Source organism: Melospiza georgiana, unplaced genomic scaffold (assembly GCF_028018845.1).
Source record: "Melospiza georgiana isolate bMelGeo1 unplaced genomic scaffold, bMelGeo1.pri scaffold_29, whole genome shotgun sequence".
Taxonomy (NCBI): Eukaryota; Metazoa; Chordata; class Aves; order Passeriformes; family Passerellidae; genus Melospiza; species Melospiza georgiana.
The window spans coordinates 4,693,992-4,715,841 of record NW_026652215.1 but is presented as its reverse complement, the minus strand read 5'-3'; the positions used below and the strand labels follow the sequence as shown (position 1 = coordinate 4,715,841).

The 21,850-nt window shown below is 47.6% G+C and overlaps 1 protein-coding gene across 1 annotated transcript; it reads left to right on the top strand.

Moving 5' to 3' along the window:
- Nucleotides 1–20,678: 20,678 nt before the first annotated feature.
- LOC131096392 (olfactory receptor 14J1-like) lies at nt 20,679–21,581 on the top strand (the record flags this gene model as incomplete). Its single annotated transcript, XM_058044732.1, has 1 exon — nt 20,679–21,581. A coding segment is annotated over exon 1 (903 nt), but the record flags the coding sequence as incomplete, so codon positions are not given.
- Between the last annotated feature and the right edge of the window lie 269 nt (nt 21,582–21,850).

Here is a 21,850-nt window from a genome sequence, read left to right as displayed (position 1 = left end):
TAGAACAGCTACTGCTATAGATCGGGCTGGTGTGGCAGATTACATGAAGGGGGCGCTATTGAAGCAGTGTGCCTTGCAAAATAGCAATCCAGCAACCCAGAGAGTGTTAGCTACTTTAGGGGCAAATTGGACTATTGAGGAAGCATTAGAGCGAATGGCATTAATGCCAACAGCTTCACAGGCATTTATAGCAGAAGCCTTAAAGGAATTAGGATTGGGGTTGCAAAAGCAAGCAGAGTCCACTCAAAATCAGGTGCTAGCTGCTCTTGCTCCTCTCCGAAATGGCTCTCTGGCATTCACTCAAGGAGGTTCGAAGCCATTCCTCAAGTGTTACCGATGCGGCAACGAAGGCCATACACGCCGAACGTGCCGAGCAACTGGCGTATGGTGTCAACACTGCCGATCCAGCTCCCACAACACTACGGCTTGTAGGCGCCGGTCGGGAAACCATTTGCAGAGCGCGCATCTCGGGGGCCGCGCCCAGACACAAGTTGCCGCCGTGACATCGGAGACACCAGCAGCTGCCGTGACATCGCTGCCACCTCCTGTCTGCAACCCGCAACAACCGGGAGCCTTGGCTTGGACTTAGCAGCAGCAGTAGACGTCACACTAATGACGAACCGGCCTGAGAGGATACCCACTGGAATAAAGGGTCCTCTTATACTAAATGGACAAACATGTGGAGCATTATTGCTGGGATGTTCCTCTATAACTATGTTGGGATTATTTGTTTTGCCTGGTGTTATCGATGCGAACTTTACAGGGGAAATACAAATTATGGCTTACACCCTTTATCCTCCGATTAAAATTACAAAAGGACAACGCATTGCACAATTGGTACCACTGTCACAAATGACATCAGGAATACAATCATTTACTGGTCAAGCATGGGATGAAAAAGGTTTTGGCTCTACTGGTGTTACACTGTTAACTGTGGATTTACAAAATAGACCAAAACAAAAGGTTGAAATTACCTATGGGCATCAAAGCATAACACTTTATGGATTATTGGATACAGGAGCAGATACTAGCATCACTTCTCCAGAAGCGTGGCCACAACATTGGCCTCTATTTCCCTCATCAAACATGGTCACAGGAGTGGGACGATTTACATTGGCAAGCAGGTCGCCGTCTTTGTCTGTGTGCATTGAGAATCAACAAATATCTGCTGTGTTTTCAATTGTTCAACTGCCTCCTACAGTTTCCTGCTTAATTGGAAGGGACATTTTAACACAATTGGGAGTGGTGTTAACTAATCAGCACCCTTTGGGGTAATTGCCATTGCTTGGACTTTCCCCATTCCACTCACCTGGAAAACGGATACACCAGTGATGGTTAAGCAATGGCCATTAAAAGGGGAGAGTCTTATGCATGCCCATGAATTGGTACAGGAACAATATACAAAGGGACACCTGCGACTGTCCACAAGCCCTTGGAATACACCTATTTTTGTAATCAAAAAGAAATCAGGGAAATATCGTTTGATACATGATTTGAGGGCTGTAAATGACCAAATGGAACCAATGGGGGCCTTACAGCCTGGTCTTCCAAATCCAGCTATGATTCCAGAACACTGGCCACTTTTAATTATTGACCTAAAGGATTGTTTTTTCACTATTGGCCTGCATCCTGATGACATGAAGAGATTTGCTTTTACTTTACCAGCAATAAATCGTGGGGAACGAGATAAAAGATTTGAATGGACATCTCTTCCGCAGGGCATGCGCAACTCCCCCACTTTATGTCAGCTTTATGTTGATGCAGCATTACAGCCACTACGTCGTAAATGGCCAGCAACTATAATATATCATTACATGGACGATATTTTGTTTGCACAGCAACAGCCATTCTCCTCTTTACAGATTAACACCATTATAAATACTCTTGCTGCATATTCACTTGTTATTGCTGCAGAGAAAATTCAGACTACAAAGCCCTGGAAATATTTGGGATGGACTTTGACGGATCAAATAGTGATACCACAAAAATTGGAATTACAATTGGACATTAAAACTCTACATGATGCACAGAAGTTGCTGGGAGACTTACAGTGGCTGAAGCCTATTTTGGGAATACCAAATCACTTATTAGAAGCCCTACGGCCTTTGTTAAAAGGTGTGGACCCTACTACTCCTGTACACCTGACAAAGGAGCATCATCTTGCCTTGCAGCAAATTAGTAACTGTATACAGCAAGGGTATGTGTCTCGTCGACAACTCGACCACCCCATTGACCTTACTATCTGGAATAGCCCTTGCCACTTGCTTGGTGCTCTCTCTAAGCTGCAAAAGAAAACGGGGGAGATACGGGTGTTGGAATGGTTATCACCACCACTACAGCACAAGAAAACAATATCTTCAAAAATTGAACAATTGGCTGCATTAATCAAAAAGGGGCGTCTCAGAATTCTTGAAGTGGATGGTAGAGAACCTGCTACTATTAGATTGCCTATGGAAAAAGAAACCTTGGACTGGTACTTGATAAATTCAAAGAATTTACAAGAAGCATTATTGATGTCACCTGCTAAAGTAGAGACTAGTAAATTAGTGCCTAGAGTTTTGCAATGGATGACAGAATGGAACTGGATTACTCAACCTTTGAGAGAAGAAAACCCCATAGAAGGAGCTATTACAGTTTTTACAGATGCAGGAAAGAAATCAAGGCGTGCTGCTGTTACCTGGCAAGAAAAAGGACAATGGAAGCATCAACTCCTCACAGCAGACCCTGCAGATAGCTTACAAACTTTGGAATTGTTAGCAGTAGTATGGGCGGTGTCCAACTTACAGGAGCCTTTAAATGTGGTCACAGACTCTATGTATGTTGCAGGAGTAGTCAAACGAATAGAGGAAGCAGCAATTAAGGAAGTGAATAATAGACGATTGTATGAGTTACTGATAGTTAAGGAAGGCTTTACGAGAAAGAAAGGCAGCATATTCTGTGATTCATATTAGGAGCCATAAGTGGTCTGAAGGTTTAGGAGAAGGGAATGAATGTGCAGATAAATTGGTTACCCTACCCATTGATAATTCTTGTCCTATTGACAAGCACACATTGGCCAGAGAAGCACATAGTAGATATCATCAAAATGCAAGAGGTTTAGCAAAATACTTTGAGCTGAGTTTGTCAGAAGCCAAGGCCATTGTCAGAGCATGTCCAACATGTAGTTATCATAATGGTGGGATAGGTCTAGGCATTGGAGTTAATCCTCGAGGTTTAAAAATAAATGAGATATGGCAAATGGATGTTACACACATAGCTAGATTCGGTAAAGTCAAGCATGTGCACGTCACCATAGATACATACAGTCATTACATATGGGCTACGGCTCAGGCAGGACAGAAAGCTATACAGGTTATCAGATATCTGTTAAGTTGTTTCGCTGTTATGGGAGTTCCAAAGAGTATCAAAACGGATAATGGTCGAGGTTATGTAAGTGCTAGGGTCCGGAAATTTTTGAATCAGTGGTCTGTTAAGCACGTGACAGGTATTCCACACTCTTCTACTGGACAGGCAATAGTGGAAAGAGCAAACGGTACCCTTAAGCAGTATATTGAAAAACATCAAGATTTGACAGATCCACAAGCATGTTTGGCTAAGGTTTTGTATGTGATTAATCATTTATGCATCTTTGGGGAAGATGATACCCCTCCTGCAATGAAGCATCATCCAAGGTCAGGTCAGGAAAATACTAAGGAAACAGAGGTCTGGGTTAAGTATAAGAACCCAAGTACAGGATTATGGGAAAAACCTGCAAAAGTATTATATTGGGGTCGGGGGTATCTTTGTGTTTCCTCACCTACAGGACCTTTGTGGGTGCCTGCTAAGTGGACTAAACCTGTTTTTGATGCAGCCTCTGGTGGATCGCCTTACGGAGGAGGACAGGGAGCGACTGGGGAAGAAACTGCTTCTAGTCCTACAACCACTACTGTTACAATTGAAGGGGTACTCGGAAGCAGTGGACAGAGCATTGACACGTCACTACCAGACAGCCCAGGAGTTGATTGGTTTTATTGACTCATTGTCAACTTTTCGCTTAACAAATCCAGCGAAAGAACATTGCCATGACTGTCACAATCCACATTGTGCTGCCTGGATAGCCCTACATTGTGGGGGTTGTGAAAGAACTTTTTGGATAGAACAATCATTATTATGGGATTTGTGGTGTCACACTTGTGAACACGAGCACACGTGGGGTAAAAGCTGGCAAGATGAATTAAGGAGACAAACAGGGCAAAACGCATATATAGCTTTAAATCTTTATGAGTCTCCTGAACAGAAAATTCTTGATTATCGATGGGAGGTACAATGTATTGTGAATAGAATTAAGGTTCAAAATAAATCACGTATAGTTTCTATAAGGTGTAGGAAATTAGTGCCTTTACACAACATTCAATTGTAGGCCCCGTCAAAGGGAATCCTGATAAAGCATTAGATTGCTGCATTGACAAGTTACAAAAATTGAGTTTGCAAGTGGCAGGACCAGTAAAATCAGGAGCAGCAAGATTGAAGACAGATAAGAAAAAGAAGACAAAAAGGGGATGACCTCATTTGAACAAAGATATCAGTGATTGCTAATTAATTTTCTATGATTAGGACAATTTTAAAGTTGTGGGACCCTCAGGAGGATATAGTTGTTGAGGAAGATAACGAACAAGAACTACGGTTACGAAATAAGATACGTCTTGTGTTAAAGAAAGACCTTGAGCTGTTAGCCTCATATAGTAAAAAAGCTGAAGAGGCTTTGCAATCACCACCATTGAATTGGTTGCTTTAGATTGAAGAACCAGACTTTTATACTGGTCCTTACTTATATTCACTTCCTTGTTATGTTTGCAAAAGGGATAATGATAAGTGCTATGCATGAGTAGCTTTGCATTGTGCAGATTGTAATCAGGTTTATTGGTATTCACAGAGGTCACTAGGATATTTATGGTGTACACGTTGTTCTGGAAGGTGGATTCAAAATTTTATCTGGGTTAGAGCTCTTGAACAAAGTACTGGCCTGCCAGGACGGACAGGATTACAGCTCTTTGAGAGTGCAGAACAAGTGGTTATAGCATATCTTAGGTGGAAGTTGCAGGAAGAACTTAGAATATTTGAAATTAATAAAGCCTCACGCATCATAGCAGCTCGCTGTAAAGCTGATTTGGCTTCAAACTTATCTCATGCTATACCCGTGAGCAAAGATGCTGATTTAGAATTAGATCAGTATATTCAAAAATTGACTCAGCCTTACAATAGACAATCTAGCAAACCAGGGAAAAGACAGCGAAGAAAGGAGAAGCAAAGCAAGCAGAAAGAAAAATGAGGTTTGTTCTTGTTATACTGCTCAATGTGGTAGCAAGCGAAGCAGTAGGAATAACACACTTTAGTCAACCAAGAGAGAATTTATGGGTGACACTTGCTAATCAAACTAACCAATCATCACTCTGTCTTAGTCTTGGAGGAGTCACTAACCCATTTCGAACATGCCTGGTGGGACTTCCGGTGTGGTCTCCTGGAGAATTTTGCAGTTTGATAAACAATCAAACCTTATGTATGTCTAACATGTCAAACATCACATTGCCGGTGCAACAAGGGTATACTGCAGGTCAGAGTGATGGCTATCGTCAATGTTTACTAATCCAATCACTTAACACCTCTTTGCATTCTCCTCCTGAAGAATTGGATCTTTTTGGAAGTCCAAATGCCAGTATGTCTGACACTACAGCTGGCGGATGGTTTAGCTTCAAATTTTCGGATGCTCAGAATTTAAACCAACCTAAAGAGACATGGGCCACCCTAGATTCATCCCTGAATGTGAGTGAATTCTCTCCGCAGCATTACAATCAAATGTAATGGCACAAATATCACAGCACCAATGAAATTACCCACAGGAATATTTTTGATCTATGGAGACAGGGCGTGGAATGGTATACCAGCTAAACCACAGGGTGGACCCTGTTTTTTGGGAAAATTGTCATTGTTTCACCCTAATGTATCCTTGCTAATGCAGCTGAGTCAAAATTCAAACAGGAAAAAACACAGCATACATGACTTAGACTGCAGCCAGATAGGAGATCCACAGTTTTGGGGCACATTCAAACAAGTGGTGGTTTCAACTATCTTGCCAGGATGATCTGCCAACAAAGCCATGAATTTAGCAAAACAATTAGGATGCTGGGCAAAGGATGAGCTGAACAAGACATCACAAATTCTAGACATGTTAACTGCAGATGTGCATAGTATTAATCCTGCTGTTTTGCAAAATAGAGCTGCTGTAGATTTTTTACTCTTAGCACATGGGCATGGATGTGAAGAGTTTGAGGGAATGTGTTGCATGAATCTGTCTGATCATTCGGTGTCCATTCACACTAAGATAAAAGAACTGCAACAGGGACTTCACAAACTTAGAGAAGAAGACGGTTTAGGAATTGACGAATGGCCTAAAGGCTTAGGACTTGGACCGTGGCTGAGGAACCTTGTGATCTAGGCTATAGGACTTCTGGGTGTAATCTTACTGTTTTTGCTTATTTTGCCTTGTATCTTTAACTGTATTCAAAACATGGTTAGCCGTACAACAACAAAAACATGGCAAACTAATCTCCTTGCTCAAGAAGAAAACGGGGGAAATGTGGAGAGATTTATTAATAATTGGTTAGCTGAGAAAGGCCATACTGACATAATGCCGCTGGTTAAGCTGAGAGAGGGAAGTAAGCAGTCAGTAAGCTAAAAGGAGAAGTCAGCAGTCAGTGACCAATGACAGGCAAGGACAGAATGCCCTTGCCGCAACATGAGGATAGGGAAGAGAGATTCTTCCTGAGAATATGTAGAAAGTATCAAAAGTAGAACCATAGGAATGCAGAAGTAGGCGTAGTTGCTGATATGTAACTAACCAATCCTGAGCTCAACTTTTGCAATATGTATGAAGCTCATTATGAACTGTATTTAACCTGCTGTACTGATCAATAAAATTGGATCTGTGATGATCTAATTGATGTCCTGGTCTCCTTCCGTCGACAGATGTTCCTGCCCTCAAAGGCAAAGCTCTTAAGAAGGAGCCAAAAGCCAAGTGCAGCAAGATCTTACAATGACATTTCACTGCCAGCCTTCATAACTTCACCCATGGTTGTTGTAGCTCATGGATTGGGAAGTAAATCAGGGCAGGATCTTTGGTGGGAGCTGCCCTGGGTTAAGGGAGACACTGAGAGAGAAACAGAGCAGGCAAAGAGAGGCAGGAGAGAAAGGGGGACACCAATACAACCAGCTGAGAAGATGGCACTCTGAAAACAGAACTGGAACTGATGGAAAATGAATGGGACAGAAATCGATAGTTCTGAAAGTTTTATTTACTATCAAAATAGATCACACACACCCAGACCTACACAATCCTGATCCCATACCCTCAAATTTCGGTCTCACTTCTCCCAATCTCCTTCCAACACCATCTCACCCTGGAGATTGTAGAATCAACTAGATATGGCATGGGACTGAGCTTTTCTGAGGTGGGAACAAGGCAATTTGACATGAATTGAGCCATTGTGGGGTAAAATTGAGGTGTTTTCAGTGGGATTGAATAATTTTGAGGTGACAGACCAATTTATCTTGAATTCTGGAGTGCAAGGATATGGAGAATACTTCCTGAAATCCCCCAAGAACACACAAATCTTCCAGAATACGTTCCCAAACCATAAATTCCACCTCAAACACCTGTTAAATAGTAGGATTTTAGATATCCTTGATCAATTACTTTCTTTTTTGTCATATTTCAGGTGTTTTTAAGTGATAAAGAAAAATCAGAAGAAAATTAGGGCCAAACCAAAAGGATAACCAGCCAGATGTCCTCCCAACATGGATCACAGGAAATGTGGGTCACCAGGGCTCTGACCAATGTGGATCTTCCCATGGGGGATGAAGCTAGAGCGGTGCACGAAGCTCTTCGGCAGTTGGAGCACTTGCAGGACTTCCCTTACCGGTGCCTCCATTGGTGTCTGGTCAAGTCAGAGCTGCCAAAGAAACTCTTCCCACACTGGGGACACTCATAGGGCCTCTCCCCAGTGTGGATGTGCCGGTGGATGACGGGGATGGAGTTGTCCTTGAAGCCCTTCCCACAGTCAGGGCAGCAGAAGGGCCTCTCCTCAGTGTGAATCCACTGGTGGCCAAGGAGATTGGAGCTGGTCTGAAACCTCTTCTGACACTCGGGACACTCATAGGGCCTCTCCCCAGTGTGGATTATTTGGTTGATGATCAGCTGGGACCTACGGCTGAAGTTCCTCTCACATTCCCCATACTTGTAGGGAGGGCATTCCCTGGTGTGGATCCTCTGGTGGCAGCTAAGGCTGAAGCTCCAGCTGAAGCTCATCTCACATTCCCCACACTCACAGGGCCTCTCCCCAGTGTAGATACACTGGTGCCTGATGAGGTGGAGGTTTTGCTAGATACTCTTCCCGCAGTCAGGGCAGCGGAAGGGCCTCTCCTCTGTGGGAATATGCTAGTGGCTGAGGAGATGGGACCTGATGTGAAAACTCTTCTGACACTGGGGACACTCATAGGGACTCTCCCTAGTGTGGATGCATTGGTGGGTCATGAGGGTGGATCTGTAGCTGAAGCTCTTCCCACATTCCCCATACTCATAGGGCCATTCCCTGGTGTGGATCCCCTGGTGGCTGATCAGGCTGCTGCTCTGCCTGAAGTTTTTCCCACACTCCAAGAATTTGTAGGGCTTCTCCCCATCATGAATCTGCTCATGGACCACCAGCTCCAAACTCTGTCTGAAAATCTGTCCACCTTCCTGGCTCAGGGTGGGTCTTTCCTCCTCAGCCACCCTGGGCTGGCTTTGAAGCCCATCCTCCTGCAGGATCTCTGGGGATTTTCCTCCCCATTGGAATTCTGCACTGTGGAGTCACTCAAAATGACATCTTCAATGAGGTTCTGCCATGGAGATTTTTCCTCCACTGTCTCTGAGCTTTGGCTTAAGCTCTGTCCACCTTCCTGGCACAGGGTGGGTCTTTCATCCTCAGAGCACCCTGGGCTGGGTTTGCAGCCCCTCCTCCTGTTCTACCTCAGAGGCTTTTCCTCCCTGCTGGATTCCAGACCGTGGAGCTGCTCACAATGGCCTTTTCTACCATGTCCTGCCATAGGGATTTGTCCTCCCTCCTCAGCTCCTTGTCTGGGGGAAGAAGGACAAGGAGAGGATGGGATTTCCCTCCGTGCCAGAGGGAAGGAGAAGGAGATCCCCTCAATGCATCCCCAGCAGGATGTCACTGGCACCGGGGTTGTCCTGCAGCTGGGGGCCATGCTGGGAGATGGAGCGGGAGAGAAGGGGAAAGGGCACTGATTTTCTCCTCACCTGTCTAGGGGTCCTGGGGGATCCTCATTTTCCTTGCAGCCTTGTGTTCCATCTGGTGAAGGTTTGGGGATGGGAAATTCTGTTGTGGGAGGAAAACAAGGGATAAGCACATTGAATTTTGTACTGGTTTGAAGGCAGACCTGGGGGAGAGTCTAAACCAAAATTGCAATGATACAGAAACTGCGGCGAGGTGTATCTGGCCTGGGAGGTCAGTGTCTGGCTAGCAGAGGGTAGGCCGACACCCAGCTGCAATCCAAAGCAAGCACCCCTCGGCGTCTGAGGGCCTCGGGCTGTGCTCACCTGCGGACGGATCTCGCTGCACACACAATGGCAAATAAGGAGCTGGACTCTCGATGGGGTCAAGTCAGGTTTAAGATGAAGCCCAAGACGACAACCAGGGAGAGACCAGGAATGGAGGGTGGAACAAGGTTATAAAGGGAGTTGGTGTTTCAGGGAGGGGTTTACACAGAACCAATAGGGAAGGGTGAAGGGATGAACTTAACATAACGGGCATGAGGGAATACCAAAACAATACAAAGTAAGGAAGGGGCCCCGGGACCACAGCCAATCATAACCCCCCTAGGGAGGAAGATTCTGGAAAAATAGGAGGAGTAGGGGTGATTGACTGGGCCCAGGGAGGAGAAACAAATGTACATATAAGGGTATTAGGGGGAGGAGGAATTATATAACTTAAAGGACTGACAACCCCAGTGGCAGGAGTTGCCATGGGAACAACATAATAGACAGGCGAGAAAAACAGGGAGGGCAGAACCATTATCAAACGGGGGGGGGGGAGCAATACAGAAAATAGGGGAGCAAACAAAGAAACTTAACAAACACACTACAACAAGAAAACAGTGCCTTAAACTGACAGAGTCAGGACATAATCTGACTAGCTGTTAGTCAGGGTGGTGGCAGCAATCCCAATAAATGGTGGGTGCAGTCCTGTTGGAGTGATGAATGTGATTCTGTTGAAGCAGTGATCCTGTAGAAGGGTCTGGTCTTCCTCTGAAGGTCCCGTGATGGTTATGGAGCTGTTGTCCTCTGGGAATCCAGTAGGCAAGCTGCTCCTGGTGTTGAAAGACTCAGCTTATATCATGGTAGGAATGCTTGGATTCTCCCCCTGGGCAGAGCATCCCACAATGGGATGATGGAATTTTATCAGTCCTGCAGTAAAACTTAATGGCCCATTCACAGAAGATATCTCCCCTGGAGGGTGTTATCAGGGGTAAGCCATGGAAGAGATAAAGAACACTCCCCCACCTGTTTATAGCAGTTGATCAAGATGGGGATTGAAAACATGCATTTGGTTACATCTTACATTGCAGCCTGAAACAGTGGGGTAATCCCTGCTCAGGGGGTGAACACCACCCCCCTTACCCAAACTGGCTCAGGTGTAAAACCCCCACCCCGGGAAGGCCACACCCACAGGGGACAATGTCACACTTTGCCTGCTTCAGGGGAGGTCTCTGTCCCTGTCACTCCCTTGCTCTTCCCCCCTTTTCTCTTTCCATCTCTCTCTCTACCTCACATTTACTGTTCAATAAAATCCACTTTCGGTTTGGTCTTGTTAGCACCTTAATTGGGGCAGAGGCATCTTTCTAAGAATTTTCTTAACCAAATCGCGACATTATTTTGGCACGGTGAGTTCAGGGCACTGTTGTCTGACCCCAAGTGCCTTTGACAACCACATGGCTCCCTCCTCTGAGGAGGTTGTGGTTCTCTCTGGAGGAACTTTTGGAAACTTTGACACAGCTTCCTCAGAGAGACTTATGGGAGAACTGATGAGGAAAATGGCTGTTGTAGGTGGCCAGTGAAAAAGAAAATATTTTGTTTTCTTTCCTTGAAAACTTTACTAAAATCACTGCAGAAAAGGGATCATGTGATATGAGCGAGACTGACAAGGTTCATTCACCCCTAGGTGAGGAACACAAGGGGCTGCTGGAAGTCCCACAAGAAGCCCAGCTCAAGTAGCTAAATTCCCAAATAACTCCTGAGTTCACGCCCTTGGCGTGAACTCTCACATTTGCCAAATGTGAGAGTCATTATTCTCTTCGTCCCTGTCACCTTTGTGACAGCTACACAGAACTTCTCCTTCTTTTTAATAATCTGTATTGGGCCAAATTTGCACTTTTCTTTAATTGGAACCTGCAAGCAGCTGAGTTGGAGCTGTGCAAGAATTGATCTGACTTGTAATTGACACAGAATTGCTTCTATTTTCATTGTAATCATGTTTGGGATTTGTTTGCATTTACATCATATGTGACTTGTGGGAAAATCAAATATTCATCAAGTGATTTATGCAGAGTCAAGTTTGATTTCTGCCAAGTTTATTTTGCCCAGTGCCCAGGGGATTCTCAAGGGTCTCTGTGCCTCTCGCACTGGGGGATTCTTGGGAAGAGTTTGGGGGGGTTGTCCCTGTCCCTGTCACCCCAGACCATTCCCCAGGGGTCCCCCATCATTCTCACACCAGGGAAGGCCTGGGGGGTCTCCCTCCCTCTCACCCCTGTGCCAGGGGGTACTCAGGGCAGTCTCTGTCCCTCTCAGCCCAGAGGATGCTCGGGGGTCTCTGTCCCCTCACCCTGGGGGATGCTCGGGGGGTCTCCATCCCTCTGGCCTCAGGGAATGCCTGTGCAGGGCTGGGGACCAAGGACTCTGTGTCCCTCTCACCGCTGAGGGTGCTCGGGGCTGGGGGGGCTCTCTGACCTTCTCACACCTGGGGAGGCCAGGGGGGTCTCTGTCCCTCTCAGCCCTGCTGTGACCCCACTCAAACATCATTGGGGTCAGAGGGACAGAGACACCCCCAAACCCCCAGAAGGGCTGAACCTGGGATTTGGTTTGGGACTGAGGATTCAGGAAGGGACTGGAATTAGGGCTGAGGTTGGAGTTGGGGCTGAGATTTGGATTCGAGCTGGGATTGAGGTTAAGGCGAGACATGGGATTGGCTTCAGGGCTGGGGTTGGGATTTGGTCTGGGGCTAGTCGAGTCTGGGACTGGGATGAGGTTAAATACAGAACTGTGAGTGTAGTGTGTCTCAACATGGAGTGAGATTGAGACCAGGATCAGGGTCAGGTTTGGGACTGAGATCACCCTGATCTGGACAGGGGGGATGTCACTGCAGGATGTCCCTGGCATCGTCCCAGCCCTCCTCAAACACCTGCAAACATGGGGGGCAGCTGGGTGATCCAAGATCCAGGTGCTCCCACGCTGCCCCTCAATACCAGGTGAGCATTCCCTAGGGCAGCCCTGACTGTGAGCCTTGGGGCTCTGGGATCAGCCCTCACGTCCCTGTGGGAGCATCTAGAGGCAGGGCGAGAGATTTCTGCCCCCCCCCCCTTCCCTGTGGAAGGATGATGCCCAGCTGCCCTTTTCTTCTGGTGCATCCTCCTCTCCTTCGACATGGATATTCAGGGACAGGAGTGGAGGGAACGGCTGCAGCTGAGGGGCAGGCTCTGGTTGGACGTCAGGAAAAGGTTTTTGCCCAGAGGCTGCTGGGGCCCTGCCCAGGCTCCCCAGGGAAGGGTCCCAGCTCCAGGGCTCTCTGAGCTCCAGCAGCATTTGGACAGCGCTGCCAGGCCCAGGCTGGCATTGTTGGGGTGTCCTGGGCAGGGCCAGCAGTTGGACTGGAGGATCCTGATGGGTCCCTCCCAGCTCAGCCAATTCTGTGGTTCTGGGATCCCATGAGCCTGGGGATGGGGCTGCCAATGGTTGCCATGGCAACGGGCTCTGGCTGCAGGCCTGAGCTGGTGTCCATGGCAACCACCCCTGGCATGGGGTCTCCATGGAGCTGCCAAGGGACTGACCATAGCAACAGGGGGCTGGTGATGGTTGCCACGGAAACTGACCATAGCAACAGGGGCCTGGTGATGGTTGCCATGGAAACTGACCATAGCAACAGGGTCCTGGTGATGGTTGCCTGCTAAGGATCAGATTTGTCAGAGGCCTTCAGAGGGGTTCCCTGGGGACTTTCCAAGAGTCTCCAGGCTGTTCCAGAGCTGGAATGTCACAGGCACAGACAGGGGCTCCATGGAGACCTCTCAGGGCTTTCTGGGGACTGTAAAGGGCCGTGTGGTCAGAGGCAGTCACAGCCATTGCATGGTGACATCCAAGGGGACCTTGGGCTGCAAAGGAACCAATCTGTCACAGGCACTCACTGGGGCTCCATGGTGACATCCCAGGAGTCCTCCGGCTGCCAAAGAGCCGGGATGTCCCAGACACTCACAGGGGTTCATGTCATGGGCACAGTGAGACCTTCAGGCAAAACTTATTAGGGAAACTCCTGTTGGGTCACAACGTGCAGAAAGGATTCCCAATAGCCCCCATAGATGCCCAAACGTCACCATTGAATCAGAGATGACACAGACTCAGATCAGAAGGCTAAGGGCTAAAAGCCACTTGTTTTTTCAATCCTCTTCTTTTATACCTTGGTTTGCTACAGGTGGACTTCACTGGTCCTTTAATCAACACATTTCACATGATAGGCCAATTAAGAGAACACCCTTCAGTAAACAATTTTATGGAAAAAAGCCAACTTATTCCAAACATTGTCAGCCAAGTGTTTCCGCAAAAATCCACTCAGATAACACCATTTATTGATGTTCGTTTTATGTTGGGCCTTTCTTGGGGATCCCTGGATGGCGGAATCCCTCCTGTAGCAGTTCTATGCCAGGTAAAAAGAGATGCATGGGACTTTTTCAGTCTTCAGCTTCTTGTTTATTGTTATCTCATCTAAAGTTTTGCATTGCTGTCCACACCTGGCTCAGTGCACTGGAAAAGCACTGTAAAATGGCCCCAAAATGTACAGTTTCAAGCTCTTTTAACATTGTCTCATCCAATAAACACTTGAAAGGTGCATTATTTCTACTTATCTACCAATAACTCATCCCTTGACTGTCCACATAACTTCTGCACTGTGCTTTCCATGACTAATCACCCTGTGCTACCAACAGTGCAGAAAATAGAGCAGATGAAGAAGACAGGGACTACACCCCAATTCCTCCATCTTGCTTCCTATCTACACCATACTAACAACCCCAAAAACCTAAATTTCTCACCCAAGGAACATACTATAGTACTCTCTATTATCTATTTCACACTTTGGTAAATTCTAATCTATCTCAAAGTCTTGGAAATCCTCTCCATGGGGGAAGTTGAAAGGCACTGACACTGAGGGGTCAGGACCCCTCAGAGCAGACAGAGAAATATTCCCTGTGCCTTGGATTCCCACACATTTAACCTAAAATCCTTTAACCCTTAATATGTGAAGTTGCCCAAAAATGTTCCAGGTAAGTAGGATTAGAAGGAGGAGAAAGAGAGAACAACAGAAAGACAGAAGATCCATAGAACAACACGCACATAGGTACCAACTGCTGGGGTTCCAGCATTGCGAAGAGAGGAACCACAGGAGAAGGCAGGATCCAGACCCTGGACTGCCTTCAAGCCTCAGTTTTTAACCCCCTGCTCCTTCATGGGCCCGCCCCTGGGGTGAGACTGCCAGTTGCATGTCCAATCAGAGCCATGGTAGACACCAGCGGCTGGTGTGTGATTGATTGACAGCTCAGCCAATCAGAACTATGTTAGCACTGCCCGTACTGTGTGACTGACAGCTCTGCCAGGCCAGGGCTGGGAGCGGGGCCCTGTCCCACCACAAACCAAGGCCTGACCCGGCCCTGGCCCCACATGGGCATTCTGAGCATCCCAAGGTGTCTCGGGACATCAATCTCATCCAGTCTCTGACAGCAACCACAATGACAGTACAGAATCTCATGGAATCAAGGGTCAGTTGTGACCTCATGTTGCCTCATGGAATCAAGGAGACCACTGTGCAACTCAGGGGCAGTATGGATGCAAGGGTCAAAAATTAAACACTGGGGCCCATAGAAGCAAGGAACCATTGTGACACAGCGAGGCCGCATGGAGCCAAGGGAACCCTGTGACTCTGTTGGGGCTCATGAAACCAAGAAGCCACTGTGGCACTGCAAGACTTCATAGAATACAGGAGAATACTGTGACAGTGCTGGGACCCATGAAATCAAGGAACCATGGAACAGGTCTGCCTGCTTTGACCTCCTGGGGGCTGTTTGACAGGTCCCACTGAATTTGACATGTCAAGGGCCACTTCTCATCTGACTGTGAAGCACTGGGGCTCTGTGCTTTCCTTCCTATGGAAAAGAGCTCTCTTTCTTGTCTAGGCTTCTATGCCTGAAATTAGGATTCCACCTCTAAAATTCCCTATATGCAAGGGTTTCTCCCAAACAAAATCTGCCAATACAGTCAAGTGTGGCGAGACTCGGCCTCAGGTGAGTGCCTCTCATCTGCCCCAGTGCTCGGTTGTTTCCTTCCTATGGAGACCATTGTGACAATGTGGGGGGTTGTGGGCATCATTACACTGTAGGAACTTGTGGAACCAAGGGAATCATTGTGGCACTGTGAGTACCATGGATCCAAGGGGCCATTATGACACTGTGGAGTCTTGAGGAACTATGGGGGCCATTGTGACACTTTGGGGTCTTCTGAAATGCAGGGAACATTGTGACACTGCAGAGTACTACGAATCCAAGGGACCATTGAGACACTGTGGAGCCTCATGGAACCAAGGACATCACTGTGGTTCTGTTGGGCTGCATGGTCCCGAGAGGCCAATGTGAAGCCATGGGGCTTTGTGGAACCAAGAGACAATTGTAGCATTTCAGGGCCTCATGGAGCCAAAGGGTCATTGTGATCCGGCAGGGCACCGTCGATCCGTGGAGAAAATTGTGGCAATGCAAGGCCCCATGGAATCATGGAGACCATTGTGACCCTGCAGGGCCTCATGGAGGGAAGGGGCCATTGTGACACTATGGGAACTTGTGGAGCCAAGGGGATCATTGTGGTACCACTGGAGCCCATGGAACCAAGGGGCCATGGTGACACAGAGGAGCTTCATGGAACCAATAGATAATTATGATAGCCTGGGCTTTTGGAACCATGGAGACCATTTAGATCCTTAAAGACTTGTGTAACCAAGGGGCCATTATGACACCAGAGGGCATCATGGAAGCAAGAGAACCATTGTGACACTGCAGAGCCCTGTGGAACCAAGGGAACATGAAATAAGTGTGGCTGCCTTGGACTCCCAGGGTTCACCTGACAGGTCTGGCCGACCTTGGAATGTGGAAGGCCACTCCCATCTGCCCCTGAAACACTGGGGCTCTGGGCTTTCCTTTGTATAGAAAAGAACTGTCCATCTTTTCCAGGTATCCATGGCCAAAACTTGGATTCCACCTCCAAATTTCTGTGTATCCAAGGAATACTGCCAGACAAAAGTTGCCAGGACAGAGAGGTCTGGCTGGTCTTTGATTCCTGAGTGCCAGCACTTACCTGTTTTGCAAACACTGGAAAGTGCTCTGTGCTTTTCTTTTTATGGAAGAAAAACATCCGTCTTCTCCAGGCACAAATGTCTGAAATTAGGATTCCACATCCAAAATTTCAAATATCCAAGGGTTGGTCCAAGCAAACACGCCAGGACAGACAGGTCAGGTTTGCCTTGGCCTCTGGTGGTTGCCATGCATCAGCTCCTGAAACATGAGGGCTCCGTGGCTTTCTTCCTATGGAGACCAATGTGACATTTGGGAGCCTTGTGAAATGAAGGGGCCATTGTGACACTGCAGGGTGCCATGGATCCAAGGGACATTGTGACACTGTGGAGCCTCGTGGAACCAAGGACATCATTGTGGCTCTGTTGGGCTGCATGGTCCCAAGGGACCATTGCAAATCAGCAATGTGAGAATTAGCCCAGCTGTAACTCAGAGTCAGCCAGATTTTACCCCGGAAGAACTGGGCATGAGTATCAAGTCCTAGGAGTCATTCAAAGAACAAATTAAAATCAATCATGAGGTGGATCATTAACAATTTTCCAGATGCCTCTGCTGACGAAATCCATACCACTGAATTTTGCGGCTCAGTGGGAGTTGATCTGTATAATTTTTGATCAAAAGGGACCCCATTGCACCCTGCGTGCTCCCCATCTTCCACACCACACTTGACCAGCAAGCAGCGTGTTGAAAACTCAATCCGTTGGTTAACTCCTAACTCGGGAACTCCCCTCAAACCTGCCTTTCTCAAACCTTTAATGATGGTCCAAGATGGCAATGGCCATGCTGTCTTGGAGCATCATGCCCTGGAGACTCAAGACAGAATGAGCCAAAATATGGCTCAGGAGCCTGACCACCCTCCCTCTATCTTGGTTCCTCCACTTCCTGCTATCACAACTTTCGCCTCTGCCCTGAAAAAAGCTCCAGACTCCAACCACACAACTATGGGTCCTGCCCTCACTGTCAATCATTCCCTCTCCACACTGGACCATGCCTCCAGTTAAGGAAGGAGACTGGCACATAGCCTCGAAATTCCTCATTGCCCTGTTATGTTATGAAAAAAGGGGGCAGAATCCCAGGTATCAGCTACTGGTTTGCAGGGAAATCAAGGATCTTTGTATCTAAAGACCATAGGAAGGACTTACCTTGCTTTAATGACCTAATGAAGGCCATGTTTACAGCACGTCTCAACCACCTATGATATAAAATATATTATGTTGTTGTCACCTACAGAATACACCTGGTGGGAAGAGGGGTGGAAGTGTTTATTATGCTAATAGCAATGACTATGCAAATAATGAGGCAAGGGCGGAATTGACAAGCAATTATCTAGCTGGAGAAGGACAACACAGCCTACCAGATGATCAAGCAGTAGGTATCGCCAGAGAAGTATTGAATGATATAAAAGAGATGGCTTTGAAAGCTTTAATCCAGGTATCAGATGGTAGCACCCCCAATTTGAAATACTTTGGGTGGCTGCAGCTAAAGCTCCAGGAAAATCAGACCATCCTGGGTGCCTGTTAAGTAAGCAAACCAATGCTACCTCCCTCACACTGAGTGGCCTGCTCTCAGACATAGAGACCATCAGACATGCCACCTTGCAGAACAGCGATAGCGTTTTTACTCTGGGCACATGAGCATGGCTGTGTAGACTCTGAGGGCATGTGTTGCATGAACCTCTACATCCACAGCGAGTCAATCCACAAGAGCATTCAGGTACTGAATGAAGGGTTCAAGAAGCTTCAAGTGGAAAACAAAGACTAGTTCAATAAACTCTTCCAGTCCAAGGGACTAAAGCGTTGGATGATGTTTATCTAAAACAGGACTATTCATTCTCTTAGTGGTTGTTGCTGTATTGTTAATTGTCCCATGTTTGTTTGGATGCTTTTAGAAAGTCTTACAAAATTCTTTCATTTCCATCTTTGTTGTACAAGAGAAAAGGGGGAAGATACCCAACACAGGCTACTCATGGGCACCTTGGACAAGAGAATTGGAGGCCAGGATGGCACAAAAACCTCTCAGACACTAAATTTTGGAAGGAAATTCCTTAAAATTACCTAAAAGTATTCTTAAATCCATAAAGTACCTTAAAAACCTTGAGTATCTCAAAGTGTTAATGAGCCCTGCTAAGTTTCAGTACAAAGCTCTCCAGGGACTCATTAAAGTAGATAATTGGGGTCATGATTGCACAAACCTCTCACAGAGTCTGTATCAAAAGGGAAACACCAAGTACCTTAAAATAACTGAAGTACCCTGTAGTATTAATGAGCTCCACTGACTGTTGTTACTGAGGAAGCCTCTCCAGGGACTAAGAACAGCAGATAATTGGAGGCCATGATTGCACAAAGCTCTCAGAGACTCCAAGGGAAAAACCAAACCCAAAGTCCTTTGAAAAACTCTGTGAGCATGAAGGAGCCCCCAGGGCCATTCCTGAGCAAGGCTCCCCAGGGACTCCTTCCAGCAGATCCTTGAGGCCACTGGGATGTGGTCTGAGGGCAGGACAAGGGGCTGACAGTGCCCAGCCTGGCTGGGGCTGTGCCAGGAGCCCCCAGTGCCTCAGCACTAGGTGCCTCCTCATAGCCCTTGGTGGCACAGAGCCTGCTGTGCCCCAGAACACCAAGACTTGCCTTCTCTTTGTCCCCACCTGTCATCACTGTCTCCAGTTCTCTGCTCTGCCTGGGGCCTGGGGACACATTCCCAGTTGTGTCCCTCACTGGGACCCATTAAATGTCCAAGAAAGCTTGGAGTTGGATTCTGACTTGGAGTTCTGGAGAGGTTACCTCAGCTCCCTCTCAGGGACTGATGTTCAGGGCCTGAGCACAAAGCCCCAGAGGCTCATTAATGTCCTGGTGCTGTGTCTGTGCTGCTGAGCTGGGCTGGGCTCGTGGCACAGAGGCAGCTCCTGTAACCAAGCAGACCTTCAAAAGCACATTTCTCTTGATGAGCAGCTCTTCTGCCAGCCCAGCAGGGCAGGGGCACTGCCTGCAGCCACCCCGGGCACAGCACAGAGGCACAGAGGGCTTCAATCAGTCAGGGCTGGGAAGGTGCTGAGAAGTGCCTGGGGCAGAATCACTGCCAGCCCTTGGCACAGGAACCTCTGGCTGCAGGACAATGCAGCTGCAGCTCCTGGAGCCATCTCCTAAAGCTGGAACATCCCAATGCATACAGATTCCATGAGTACATTTTCTGATTGTCTCTTGTGCAGCGCAGCCAGGGGTACCCAGGGCTGTCGTGCAGAGCCGGGTCCTGCAGCCCAGGGTGCTGTGCTGGGGCAGGGACTCTGCTGACTGCCAGGGACAGCTCTCAGCCAGCCCTGGCAGCTGCTCCCAGCACTGGAGGTCAAGATCTTGGTGGGACAACAGCTGGTAAGGCTTGGAGGTGTTATCCTTGTGTGGTGGTGATGCTGCATTGTTCAGAACTAGTCCCAGCATGGCACTTAACTCCACAACATTTCTAAGTGGATTATACAGGGAGCACAGTGAGGAAGGGGTTGCAGAAAAGGGGAAAACCTGCATTATTAATCTACTGCTCTAGGTTGCCTGTATGTGAAATAGCACAAATATATTTTTAATATCAGAATGATACTAAAAAAAACCAAACAAAATCTCCCAGATATGAATAAACCAGGCAGTGCAGAAATCAGCCAAGTACCATTTAGAGGCAGCATCAGTGTTGCTTTTCCAGCATCCTCAGGGTTGCTCTGACGTTGCCATCAGAGCCTGGAGAGCCAGAGCTGCCCCTGGACAGTGCCTGAGCTGGGAGGGCTCTGCAGGGAGAGCTGAGTGCCCAGGGCTTGGCTGGGCTCTGGCAGCACTGGCAGGGCCCAGCCCTGGGCACAGAGAAGCAGCTGATGGCAGGGACAGCTCCAGGCAGCAGAGCCCTGGGCAGGCAGTGGGCGGAGGGTGCCCCCAGGCTGTGCTGGGATATTTAAAGTCCTCTCCAAACCCAGTGATTCCATGATTACTATTTTTACAGATCCCCATGCCAAGGCAGCACAAATGTCCAACAGCAGCTCCATCAGCCACTTCCTCCTGCTGGCATTGGCAGACACACGGCAGCTGCAGCTCCTGCACTTCTGCCTCTTGCTGGGCATCTCCCTGGCTGCCCTCCTGGGCAACAGCCTCATCATCAGCGCCGTAGCCTGCAGCCACCACCTGCACACACCCATGTTCTTCTTCCTGCTCAACCTGGCCCTCACTGACCTGGGCTCCATCTGCACCACTGTCCCCAAAGCCATGCACAATTCCCTCTGGGACACCAGGAACATCTCCTACTCAGGATGTGCTGCTCAAGTATTTTTTTTTGTTTTCTGGGCAGCAACAGAGTTTTATCTCTTGACTGTCATGTGCTACGACCGCTACGTGTCCATCTGCAAACCCCTGCACTACAGGACCCTCTTGGGCAGCAAAGCTTGTGCCCACATGGCAGCAGCTGCCTGGGCCAGTGGCTTTCTCACTGCTCTGCTTCTCACAGCCAATACATTTTCCCTGCCCCTGTGCCATGGCAATGCCCTGGGCCAATTCTTCTGTGAAATCCCACAGATCCTCAAGCTCTCCTGCTCCAAACATTACTTCAGGGAATTTGTCCCAATTGCTGTAAGTGTGTGTTTAAATTTTGGTTGTTTTGTGTTCATTGTTTTCTCCTATATTCAGATCTTCAAGGCCGTGCTGAGGATCCCCTCTGAGCAGGGACGGTACAAAGCTTTTTCTACCTGCCTCCCTCACCTGGCTGTGGTCTCCCTGTTTCTCAGCACTGCAGCGTTCGCTCATCTGAAGCCCCCCTCCATGTCCTCCCCATCCCTGGATCTGGCCCTGTCAGTTCTGTACTCGATGGTACCTCCAGCCCTGAACCCCCTCATCTACAGCCTGAGGAACCAGGAGCTCAAGGCTGCAGTGTGGAGACTGATGACTGGATGCTTCCAGGAACATTAAACTGCTGTCCAATTTCTACAAATCACTTGTAATAAAACTCATTTTTGATACGTTCTCTTGGTTTCATTTTGGAGGTTCCTTTTCTTTGTTTTACATTTTCAATCTTGTCTGATACTCTTAGATTGGATGTGACCAACATGTGTTCTCTAGTTTATATACTTTTAAGAAAGCATCATCGTAAAGTCATTAAGTACATCACAATAACTTATTATATTCATTAGAGCAAAGATCTTTGTATC